Raw genomic sequence first — 13,004 nt, forward strand, 5'->3', positions numbered from 1 at the left:
TCCCCGACTCGCGAAAGGCAACCAAAGCGGCTTCTTGCGAGTATTATATAATATAATATTTAAGAACTTTAAAACGGGGCACTTTATCCAGGTACGGGATATACCATTTGCTACACAGGTATATTTTATATATTGTTTAGCAGCCAATCATTTTTTTGTTGTTGATTGATTGACTAAATTTACAAAAAAATGTAATACTAATAATTATTGTAAATTTTAAAGGTTAAGTAATTCAAATGCAGTTGATTGTTAGAATTGTAAAATACGTAATTATACTGTATTGTATTTTTATGATCATATTTTATTGACGATTCCAACGGGACTACCGGTGTCACATGATCAAACAATCGGCAACTTTGATTATCAACAACAATGTCAATGTTGTTTATTTCATATTTTAGCATAATAATCGTGTTATGTTTTATTCAAAGTAGTGAATGTGTTTACAACATTGATGATTCATCTGGAGTAGGCAGAAGATTTGATGGAATTGGAGGGCTTAGTGGCGGAGGGGTAAGTTTTAGTAGGCTTAAGTACGCTAGCTGCAGACTAAGAATACGTGGCCAGATTGGTAGTATTTTCCGGGGTTATCAGACGATCGGGACCACGGACGATCGGGCCCAGACGATCGGGCCCACTTCAAGACGATCGGGCCCAAATCGTGAGACGATCGGGCCCATCAAGGGTGAAAGACGATCGGGCCCAGAGACGATCGGGCCCAGACGATCGGGCCCAACAAACAAGACGATCGGGCCCAAAACATTCTCAGAAAATTTTAAAAAATAAATACGCGAATACAAACAACACAATAATAGCAATCAAATCAATCACATTTATTCATAAATCGAGAGTATTGGTAAGAAATTCTTAAAACCAGTAGTGTTAATTAGGGGAAAATTATGATAAAATCAGAAAAAAATCTAATTAACCTTTTTAATTAAAATCCTAATTACGCAAGAAAAGCACGTTGACACTAGCAGTAGGAATTAAAAATGATGAAATGTGGCACATTATTTTACATAACTCAAACGACTATCGGGCCCAACGCTAAGACGATCGGGACCAACTGTTAAGACTATCGGACCCAACATGGTTCTGAAAACACTGGACGATCGGGCCCAACTGGTATGACGATCGGGCCCAACGCTAAAGACGATCGGGACCACGTTTTCTGGGCCCGATCGTCTTGGGCCCGATCGTCCGTGGTCCCGATCGTCTGTTCCCCATTTTCCGGTGTGCACCCGACGGCCGGATGCAGGCTAGTTAGGCCTGGCCTACCACCAACGATAATTTGCCCTTTAATAATCATGAGTTTAAGAGGAGTGCTTAAGTACCCTTTTTATGCAAAAATACATCATTTTCTATAGTCATTTATTTTTAAAAGTTCGAAATATTAATCCATTAGATAGGAGGCCTAGCCTAGACATTGTATATTATTTATTATTATTAATATTCAAATATTATAATATGAATCTATTAATATTATATGAGCACTTTTGTTTATTCCACAGGCTACTTCTCGTCTTCTAGTTAACTATCCGGAACCAGAAAGAAGCCATATTTTAGACTACATGTTCTTGGTAGGTTTTTTGTTTGTTTTTGTTTTATTTTCTTAATGCTTCTATTCTATAATGTCTCTTCTTTCTTCTGCTTTCTGGAGCCAGTCAATGAAAATAATTCACAGTAGAAGGTTACAATTCATCTGAATTTTTTGTCTATAATATGCTTTTATCAAAAGATATTGAATTATGTCCGATCTTTTGTATAGCATATTTTCTTTTCTTTATGTCATCTAATGTTGTTTACTTTCTATTTTTTGTTGTGCAGCCCCAATTTGGTGCCTCGCTACATATTTTGAAGGTGGAGATTGGAGGTGATGCCCAGAGCACTGATGGTACCGAGTCGTCACACATGCACTCTCCTGATGACGAGAACTATCAAAGAGGCTATGAATGGTGGTTGATGAAGGAAGCTAAGAAGGTTTGTCATCTCATCTAGGATTTATTTATTTCACCCACAGTAAACAGTTACAGAGTACCTTAGATATGGCAGTTTGATGGTTACAGTCTACAGTGTCAATGCATCCCATAATAATATGCAATTGATAGAACAGTTGGACTCTCAACTCATAACAATATTCATCCCATTTAAATCAATCATACAAATCATTTGGTTTATAAAACACCACACAGCAAAGTTTTGGCTGTGGAGTAGAGCAGTTATAGTAAGACGCACACTACAGGTTGATAATCAAAAGCTGACCGTGCAATAGTACCCCAAATAGTTATAAAATGGAAGAAACTAATGCACTCATCAAATGGCAAGGATACACTTTGGTGTGTTATAATGAACATATTATATGATAGCTTCATACAACTATGATAAATTTATTTGAATTTTTTTTTCTTCATTCTCATAAGTTGTCATCTCGCATTTCTTTATTTGTATCATTATTGTTGGCCAGTTTTAAGTTCTGTCTACACTATCAAACTTATGTGACAAAAAAATGTGCCCATATATGGACACAATGATGTCATATCACTACTATATATGGGCACATCACACTTGTCACATAAAGTTTGATAGTGTAGACAAAGCTTTAGAGTATTTCTCTTTGTTGTATGTTAATACAATACAGTGCAATTTTATAACATCTTTGGGTTTTCTTTGTCATTGTAGAGAAACCCATCAATCAAGCTGTACGGCCTTCCGTGGGGATTTCCAGGCTGGATTGGAAATGGTAATGGCTCACCCTATAGCAACATCACAATGACTGTTGACTACATTTTGAGGTGGATGAAAGGAGCTCAAAAATACCATGGCCTTTATATAGATTACATTGGGGTAGGTTTTTTATTTATTCATAGGAATCACCTTTATATCAGTGGCACACATTTATCAGTTAATGGTTCATCCATTTTACAGACAAAATTACAACATAAGCCACAACATTCTAAATTCTAATACATAACATCAAAACAAAATGTAAAATAATTAATTAAATCTGTATGTAAAAATACTTAAACTGTACAATATGTATAAAACCACAAAATTAAAACAGAAAAACAAAATTAAAAAATAAATAAATAAAACAAAAACAGAACAATAAAAGTACAGGATATCATTAAAAAATAATAATAATAAAACTTACAGATTACAGATAGGTGCAAGAAACATTTTCAATTTCCTTAACAATCTAGGCTAATTGGTCACATGTTTCCCCTACTCTGTAATTGTATTGTATAAATAAATTTTAGAATACTTGCAGAAAATTTGTAGGTAATTCTCACGTAGTAAGTCAAACCCACAACCTCCAGATTACTAGCCTGGCATTCATACCTCTACACCACCAAGCTAGCCAGGGTTAGATTTGAATTCAAGGGAGCAACAGGTACTGTACCAACAGAATGATAGCATTAAGCAAAAGTTTGGCGACCATAAAAACTCCAGTTGTACAAAATGTGTTCATTTATTTAATTTATTTTATCTTATAAATTTCCTTTTAAATTTGCAGATTTGGAATGAGAGAATCTATAACAAAGGGTATATTAAACTTCTCAAGAAAACATTGAATGAGAATGGATTTGATAAAACAATGTTGGTTGCAAGCGATAACAAATGGGAGATCAGTACAGACATCTTACAAGACACAGAACTTGCCAAGGCAGTCGATATAATTGGGTATGTTCCCTGGTTTTGTATGTATGTTTGTATATTTTACATGTTTGTTTGCTAATATCGTTCACAATTTATTGTCCTGAATTATACCAACAGACCATGCTTAAATTGTCACAAAGGCTTATTTACATTTAAAAATAAGAAATGATATATATATATATCATTTCACTTGCACTGATGATTGGCTAGTGTTGCCCGAAAGCTCTGCTAATTTTTTTCGTTTTGATTTAGCTTTTTGCTTATTTTATTTTGTATCTCCATTGAGATCCAGCCACTGATAGCCACAATATTGTCATTTTTTTTAGTAATTTGTCTTTGGATTTATATATATATTATAATATATTAATAATAATTATCTGTATTTTCAATATGGGCCAAATATTAAATAGCCAATCCCTCTGTGGCTCTCTGCTTTGCCAATTATGTTGCTCAGTTTTATTATTTAACTATTGATTAATTTTAGTAATCTCCCAATTATTAATTAGTCATCATTCAAAAGTTGTCTGCTTTCTTTCAGTATTCACTACCCAGGCACCAAAACTACAGACGACACCCTGAAAACTGGTAAACCAATCTGGTCATCAGAAGACTACAGTACCTTCAATGATGAGGTCGGAGGAGGATGCTGGGCTCGAATCTTAAACCAGAATTATGTGAATGGTAACATGACGAGTACGATCTCATGGAACTTAATTGCTAGCTATTATAACGCTTTACCGTACACTAGAAATGGATTGATGACTGCGAATGAACCGTGGAGCGGACACTATGATGTGGACACTCCTATTTGGATTTCAGGTTTGTTTGTTATTGTTAAGCTATGTCTGCACTATAAAATGAGTTTAACAAAAATAGTGTGATGTACACAACTATGGTAGGATATGCCCAAATATGGTAGTGATATGACATCATCATCATGTCCATATATGGTCACATCACATTTTTTTGTCAGATAAAGTTTGATAGTGTAGACAAGGCTTTATGCTTTTGACTATTCACTTTGTTGGGTCTTAAAGGACAACTTGACCGAGGACCATATTTTTGCGATGCACCTGTGACGTCGCATGGAGACGGCTGTACGACGAGCGCGTGCGGTGATATCCTTAATCTTGCGATTGTTATGAAATCATATGTACATCCCTAATACGTTGTTAAAATATGGTCCTCGGTCAAGGTGTCCTTTAAAGGTATATGTTACAGTGCACATGAAGTAATTTAGATACAAGAACTTCTGCTTTATTTTAATTTTGTAGCTCACACAACTCAGTTCACGCAGCCTGGCTGGAACTATCTTAAACATGGTTCAGGAGCAGGGCATTTAGACAAAGGAGGTAGCTACGTTGCCATCGTCAATGGAACCCAATTAACACTGATTATAGAAACAATGGTAAGTATTGTTACTTAGAGCCTTCATCAACTAAAGCTCTGTCTACACTATCAAACTTTATGTGACAAATATATATGGACACGTTGATGTCATATAACTACCATATTTGAGGATATCACTCCCGATATCACTACCATATTTGGCTACATCACACTTTTTTTTGTCAAACTAGTTTGATAGTGTAGACAGGGCTTAAGACCTAAAAGTTAACGTTCTTTCACCCAATTGGGTGATATGTATACAGAATATATGATATACAAGCCAACTACTAAAGTTGCTGTTGTTTTTTTATAGAGTCATGACCACTCCATCTGTATTCGTCCTAAGCTACCAGCCTACAATGTTACCAAGCAAACAGCAACATTTCACTTAAAAGGAACGTTTGTAAGTTAATGAAATATATTTTGATCCAAAAAAATGACTTGGGTAATAATGTTTAGTGCTTAGAGGTTTCACAACATTAGGCGCTATATAAATCCAGGATACTATTATTATTATATTCTACTCTGCTATCAAACAAAATGAGAGAATAAAAGAGAATGCTAAAAATAAGATAATTTGAGAAAATGGTGACAATAATTTGAAACAACTATTGGCAGTATCCTCAACCGTGAATGTAATTTATTATTTTCAAACATGCTGATAGTCAAATATTATATAGAAATGAAACCTCAATGTTTACTAGTAAGAAACACCTATTTCTTCTTTCATAGTCCTCAATTCAGAGTTTAAATGTTTGGAAATCTAAGTTCAAGTATGGTGGTGCAAAGTCTGAAATGTTTGTCCAGATGCAGCCAGTCAAAGTAAGTTACTGTACACACCAGATAAGTATATTAGATAAGTTTATTATACATACCACATGCTATACTTGGTTTATTTGCTTATTATAGTTGCTAGCTTATCAAGTCAGTGCACCAATCTCTCCCACATCCCTCTTAACTCACCGTGTCCAGCCTACACCCCTTGCATGTCAACAATGTCATTTATATTTAACGATCAGGTGCCCTGCTAAAAAAAACTGGTTGCTGGTGGTTGTAATTGGTGCGAATGCCTGTGTAAAATACCAAATATTGATTGTGCTTTTTCCGGGAAGTGGTTCAAGGTTATTCAATATGTTCTGGAGAATATGCTAAATATGGAAGGTGGGGAGGGGAGTGGGATAGGTAACATAGCAAGTGGCTCTCCTATTACATAACAAGCAAATAGCATTCAACAAGATTCTCTACAGTATATAAAAATAGACAGAAAGAATTGAGAAACTTTAGAACAGAATCCTGTCATCGGAGAGGATTGGTAAGGAACCATAATGTCACTTTGGTGTTCAGAAATGTACTTCTCTCTCACTAGGTTGTAAATGGAGCATTTACTGTCAATCTAGAGCTAGATGAAGTATACACATTGACAACATCAACGGCTGGAAAGAAAGGCAAATATGATGATCCACCACCTTCTAGTCCTTTTCCTGTTATTTATTCTGATAACTTTGACGGTGAGTTTTCTAAAATAGTTGGTAATCTTGAGTGTATATAGAACTTACTTTCAGATCTGAGAGATTATTTTGTAGTAGTTGTGTATAGTCACTTATACCAAGGCAATCTAACAACAGGCCACTGAACTTGCCTTGCCAAGACATTTCTTTGATCTTATGTCTGGCTGCGACAAATACCACAGTGTGCTGTACTATGTACCTATTCCCCGCGGCGCGCTATGTCTGTTAAGGGGCGTGGAACAGATCTTGTCACAGCCACAAATAAACCCTTTGATCTCCGGAGCTCAGCATCCTGTGTTAAATTGGTTTGCTTATACGTAGTTACCTCTATTAAGGAATCTATGTTTTTAATCATTTTTCTCTTGTCTCTATGTACAAAAGCTTTCAAAAAGCTTGATTTTTTTTCTTCTTTTTTACAATTTCAGATTATGATGAATTCAGTGAAGGTAGCAATTTTGCCGATCAATCCGGAGTGTTTGAGATTCGTCAAAGTAACGACGCTGATCACGGCTTAGTGATGCGCCAAGTAGCTGCATCTTATCCTGTGATATGGTGTCAGGACTCTAACTCTCCTGTATCCTTTATTGGAAACTCTTCATGGTAGGTTCTGGTAGGTGCTGTATGTAGCTTAAGCTCTGTCTACACTAACTAGTTTGACAAAAAAAGTGTGATGTGCCCAAATAGGGTAGTGATATGCCCATATATGGGCATATCACATTTTTTTTGTCGCATAAAATTTGATAGTGTAGACAGAGCTTAAGATGGGATATTTAGAAAGATTACCCAAAATATGAACTTTTCAAATCAAGTTATTATGTGATAATATTGCTAAATGAGCTGTAGATTGAAATATCAAATGACTATGATGTCATAAAATAAACATATTTTGTTCCAAATACAAGAGAGTAACAATTTGCCAAAAGTCCTGGGCTATATTTACCATTCATACTTAGGCTAGTAAATACAATTTAAGGGAAATATTTATTGAGTTAAGTTAAATACTTAATATTTAATGGAAATATCTCACTTAAGTGTGATTGGTAAAAACGGACAATAGGCTCAGTGATTTTTTTTTTAATTTACCCAAAAACATAAACTATTTGAAAATCAAATTATGTATTATAATATATCAAACTGAGCTGTGTATTACATCATAATTCTAGGATGGCATAAAACCAAATTTTATCAAAATATAACTGGTTAAATTTTTTTTTAAACCCTGGGCTGTAAATATTTCTAGAAATTTCAAACATAGTCTAAACTAGTCTCCTTTGTTTTTAAAATGTATGATTGTATTTCAGGAAAGATGTGAGTATGACTGTAGATGCCTTCCTGGAGAAGGATGACACTGGAGTGATGGTAGGTGCAAGAGCAACTAATGGTGGATGTAAGATTCACAAGTCACATGGTGTCTTCTTCTGGATCCTGAGCAATGGCACATATCTACTAACTGCAGATATAAGTAAGTTGTTCATGTAGTGATCTATTTTGTTATTTATAGAAACATATACAAATTAAGATGGTGAATGTAAAACAAAGAAAAAAGACGGAAAAACATTTTGTACTTTGCTACCTTTATATTACAGTAACAACACATACAACAAAAGACCCCTAAAGCTCTGTCTACACTATCAAACTTTATGTGACAAAAAATGTGATGTGCCATATATAGACATGATGATGTCATATCATTACCATATTTGGGCACATCACACTTTTTTTGTCAAACTAATTTGATAGTGTAGACCGAGCTTAAGTAGTACCAATGTCTTTAATAAGATCTGTGCAAATACCCACTGCTCTTTGTAATACAGTAGTACATTCATAGTAACCCCCTTCTGGGAGACACTTCTATTTAGGAGGCACCCTTATTAATGGGAAACTCATAATACGAATTAGGGGCAGTATATATTTTTACCAAAAAACCAAAAACTACCTGGATAGGAAACACAAATAAAGAACTCAAAAAAGCAAATACATCGATCGCAAAATTATTGACAGACCATCAGACCACCGAAAGAGAGTCATGGAAACGATTAGCGTACACAATGTCTACCCAAGACGAATAGCGTAACGGATGATGATGATATATTTTTACCACAAAGCAAACACTTATTCAGAGTTACCTCTATAAAGGACACTTCGTTGGATCCCAAATGTGTCCCTTTAATATGGTCTATTGACTGACTGCATCCCTTGAACACCACTATTGTGTTTCACTTTATTAAGAAGATGATTTTTCTATCTAGATAAATTAGAAATTTATACTAAAGGAACTGTAGGTGTGGCAACAAATAAATGGTTCAATATAGGCTTAGTTGTGAAGGTAAGAACAACATTTTTAATATTGTTTGAAAATTTGAATCATACAAATCGGAAATTACAGACAAACTAACTGAATTTATATCAAAATATATTATGAATCTTATCGTATAGTAAAGAGCAGGCTAGTAGTAGAATGTCAATCCTTTTTTAACTGATGCTGATAAATCATCATCAATTATTTGGTTGGGATGAAACAATTGTATTTCCGCCATGCAATAGAGTTTGATGCATAATGTAGATAACTTACTTATTCTTTTTCATCATTAAAAACATTTGAAATACCAGAATTTTTGGAAACCCAGACATAAGGTCAGTCCGGTATTGGGGTAATTGACTGTATTGATAACTTACTTAAACATTACTTCAAGCTGATTAATTAATCAACTATCAACTGTGATTAGATAATATACTAATTATGCCATGCTCCAAATGTTAATACATAAATTATATTTGATAACTTAGCCAACTTAATAACTCTTGTGAGCTTCATAGTACTTTGGTCAGTGCATGCTTCCAGCTTTCTTCACTAAACACCCTTCCTCATTTATTTGTTTTTGTTGCAGGGAAGACAAGCTACTGGTTTCATTGATGGTAAAGATATATTCACTCATTCGCTTTATGAAGATACTGTCAATGGGTTTCTGGCAATAGGAACACTTACATTTGCTCCCTCTATGTTTGATAATTTTAACATCACTGCAACAGCGTAAATGTAGGCCTACTGTTAAGAGTAATGATAAATCCATTGGACTGGCACACCAGTGGGAATTTGAAAACAGTTTAAAGATGGTAGGATTTTATGGTTTTGTGGGTGGTGGTTTAGGTGGTTTAGGCCAATGCCAAAAATTATGACATTGTTCTAGCTAAAATAATATACCTAAATTGTATACATTCCTCTTTCTTTCAATAAAGATATAATATTTTGTAATAAGTATTAAAATATATATTTAAAGTAATGTTTAATGCTGGGTAATTAAGTAATTACATGTAAATGATATAACATAAAAGCAGAAACATAACAGTACTGTATTCCGTTTTACTGAATAAAAAACTTTTCTACATTTAAGATGTTAACTATGCTACTTCAGTATTAAAACAAAACTTTTATTGAAAAACTCTCCCTTCCTTTAAAAAAACTGCTGAATTAAAGCTCATGTACTTTTTTTTGAAAAAATCAATCATAAAATAAACTCTTTAGAGTTTTATTAGTTCGTGGTATTATTGGTATTGTTATGTCCTATATATAAACTATCAGAGAAATAACTACTAGAGACAGTAGATGGAGAGATGTGTGGCCACTAATAATAATTCTACTTCAGACCAAGTCAATGAGCTCGCCCTGCCAAGATAGGAACTTGTCCTTTGATCTATGTCAGAACACATTAGTCGAAATGTTGCTATTTTTTATAAAAAATCCCCGTACTATAGTACTATACAGGGATTTTTACAGAAAATGGCAAACTATATATATGTATATATAGTACAGGGATTTTTTGCAAAATCACACAAATTTCGACCTTTTTGAAATTTAATATGCACTAATATTGCTATATGTGCACGTATAGTACCTTATCATCATCTTATAGTATCATGGGACCACTCTATTTCGACAAATAAAAAGGTCGAAATTTGGTCCTTTTTCGAGAAAATACCTCTACTATAGTACAAGGATTTTTTGCAAAATCACCCAAATTTCGACCTTTTTGAAATTCAATTAATATGCACTAATATTGCTATATGTGCACGTATAGTACCTTATCATCATCTTATAGTATCATGGGACCACTCTATTTCGACAAATAAAAAGGTCGAAATTTGGTCCTTTTTCGAGAAAATACCTGTACAGGGATTTTTCGCAAAATCACCCAAATTTCGACCTTTTTGAAATCCAAATAATATGCACTAATATTGCTATATGTGCACGTATAGTACCCTGTCATCATCTTATAGTATCATGAGACCACTCTATTTCGACAAATAAAAAGGTCGAAATTTGATCCTTTTTCGAGAAAATCCCTGTACTATAGTACAGGGATTTTTTGCAAAATCACCCTAATTTCGACCTTTTTGAAATTTAATATGCACTAATATTGCTATATGTGCACGTATAGTACCCTATCATCATCTCATAGTATCATGGGACCACTCTATTTCCACAAATAAAAAGGTCGAAATTTGTTCATTTTTCGAGAAAATACCTATACTATAGTACAGGGATTTTTTGCAAAGTCACCCAAATTTCGACCTTTTTGAAATTTAATATGCACTAATATTGCTGTATTTGCACGTATAGTACCCTATCATCATCTCATAGTATCATGGGACCACTCTATTTCGACAAATAAAAAGGTCGAAATTTGGTCATTTTTCGAGAAAATCCCTGTACTATAATACAGGGATTTTTTGCAAAATCACCCAAATTTCGACCTTTTTGAAATCCAAATAATATGCACTAATATTGCTATATGTGCACGTATAGTACCCTGTCATCATCTTATAGTATCATGGGACCACTCTATTTCGACAAATAAAAAGGTCGAAATTTGGTCCTTTTTCGAGAAAATCCCTGTACTATAGTACAGGGATTTTTTGCAAAATCACCCAAATTTCGACCTTTTTGAAATTCAATTAATATGCACTAATATTGGTATATGTGCACGTATAGTACCTTATCATCATCTTATAGTATCATGGGACCATTCTATTTCGACAAATAAAAAGGTCGAAATTTTGTCATTTTTCGAGAAAATCCCTGTACTATAGTACATGGATTTTTTTTGCAAAATCATCCAAATTTCGACCTTTTTGAAATCCAATTAATATGCACTAATATTGCTATATGTGCACGTATAGTACACTATCATCATCTTATAGTATCATCGGACCACTTTATTTCAAACAAGGCCAACAGCCATAAGTCGCGTGCTCTCAGAAAAATATGAACTTTCAAAAAGTAATGTACTTTAAAACTTTTCTGTACATCAAAACAGTTCAAAAAGTACAGAAAAGCGCTAAAACGCATAGTGATACCGGACCGACAGACCGACCGACCGACATAGTGAACTATAGAGTCGCGTCCACGCGACTAAAAATAGACAGACGAAATTTGTTAATTTTTCAAGAAAATCCACTAATATTGCTATATGTGCACATATTTTCAATGAAAAGGCCAAAATATTTTGAGGTAACATGCGCAGAACATGGTATGTGATTCATGTCACATGATTTAGTAACCATTGAATGTCCAGTTAAATGTGGCCATTTTATGTCAAAAAAGTAAAAGAATCTTTCTTTAAAATGACCAAAATATCGACATTTTGAAATTATTAAATTAGATTAATAATGTTATGGCATTATGTGATTATGGACATGCATATGACAAAACATAATAAGCAACAATTAATTTGTATTTAAGCAGAGAAGTGTATTTATTTAACACGACATTTAGTCCGATAAGTAAAACGGATGTCGATATACCAGAATACGGATATCAAATAGAATGCCGATATCAATGCGACATCCATGCACAGATATTCACTCATATCTTAACACTTTTCCCCTAGCAAATTCCATATTTTCAGCTAAGGGTACAATTTTTATAGTTATTAATTGCTTTATCTTGCAGAGAATACCAAACTTTTACACTAATTCATTTGTATTTTGATTATTCCAACACATTACAATTTTTAGCAGTTGTTCAACAAACATTTAAAAAGAGCCATTCAAAATGTAAACCTTACTTCACCTCTGAACCACGACATAATACTCTTATTCAAACTTTTTCATTATGATTAACCTCTGAACCATGACATAATACCCATGTTGTTTGACCTTATTCAAACTTGTAGCAACACAGTTCAAATTCCTTATTTTTAACAAGATTAACCTCTGAACCATGACATAATACTCATGTTTGACCTTATTCAAACTTGTAGCAACACAATTCAAATTCCTTATTTTCAACAAGATTAACCTCTGAACCATGACATAATACCCATGTTGTTTGACCTTATTCAAACTTGTAGCAACACAGTTCAAATTCCTTATTTTCAACAAGATTAACCTCTGAACCATGACATAATACCCATGATGTTTGACCTTATTTGAACTTGCAGCAACACAGTC

At 33.9% G+C, this 13,004-nt stretch overlaps 1 protein-coding gene across 2 annotated transcripts; it reads left to right on the forward strand.

Annotated features, from left to right (window-relative positions):
* Positions 1-306: 306 nt before the first annotated feature.
* LOC144838655 (galactocerebrosidase-like) lies at positions 307-9,932 on the forward strand. 2 transcript variants are annotated; one of them, XM_078694085.1, is made up of 14 exons: positions 307-513; positions 1,512-1,580; positions 1,828-1,980; positions 2,680-2,844; positions 3,515-3,681; positions 4,196-4,476; positions 4,932-5,065; positions 5,360-5,449; positions 5,779-5,868; positions 6,413-6,554; positions 6,980-7,154; positions 7,856-8,016; positions 8,804-8,880; positions 9,443-9,932. In XM_078694085.1, exons 1-14 carry the CDS (start codon positions 373-375, stop codon positions 9,587-9,589), a joined length of 1,992 nt encoding a protein of 663 aa, XP_078550211.1. In that variant the 5' UTR covers positions 307-372; the 3' UTR covers positions 9,590-9,932. The 2 variants fall into 2 exon arrangements, with proteins under 2 accessions (XP_078550211.1, XP_078550212.1); XM_078694086.1 differs by lacking the exon at positions 307-513 and adding an exon at positions 1,238-1,330 and having other exon boundaries at positions 9,443-9,931.
* The last annotated feature ends 3,072 nt before the right edge of the window (positions 9,933-13,004 follow it).

The sequence above is a fragment of the Antedon bifida genome, chromosome 3, assembly GCF_963402885.1.
Source record: "Antedon bifida chromosome 3, ecAntBifi1.1, whole genome shotgun sequence".
NCBI classification, from domain to species: Eukaryota; Metazoa; Echinodermata; class Crinoidea; order Comatulida; family Antedonidae; genus Antedon; species Antedon bifida.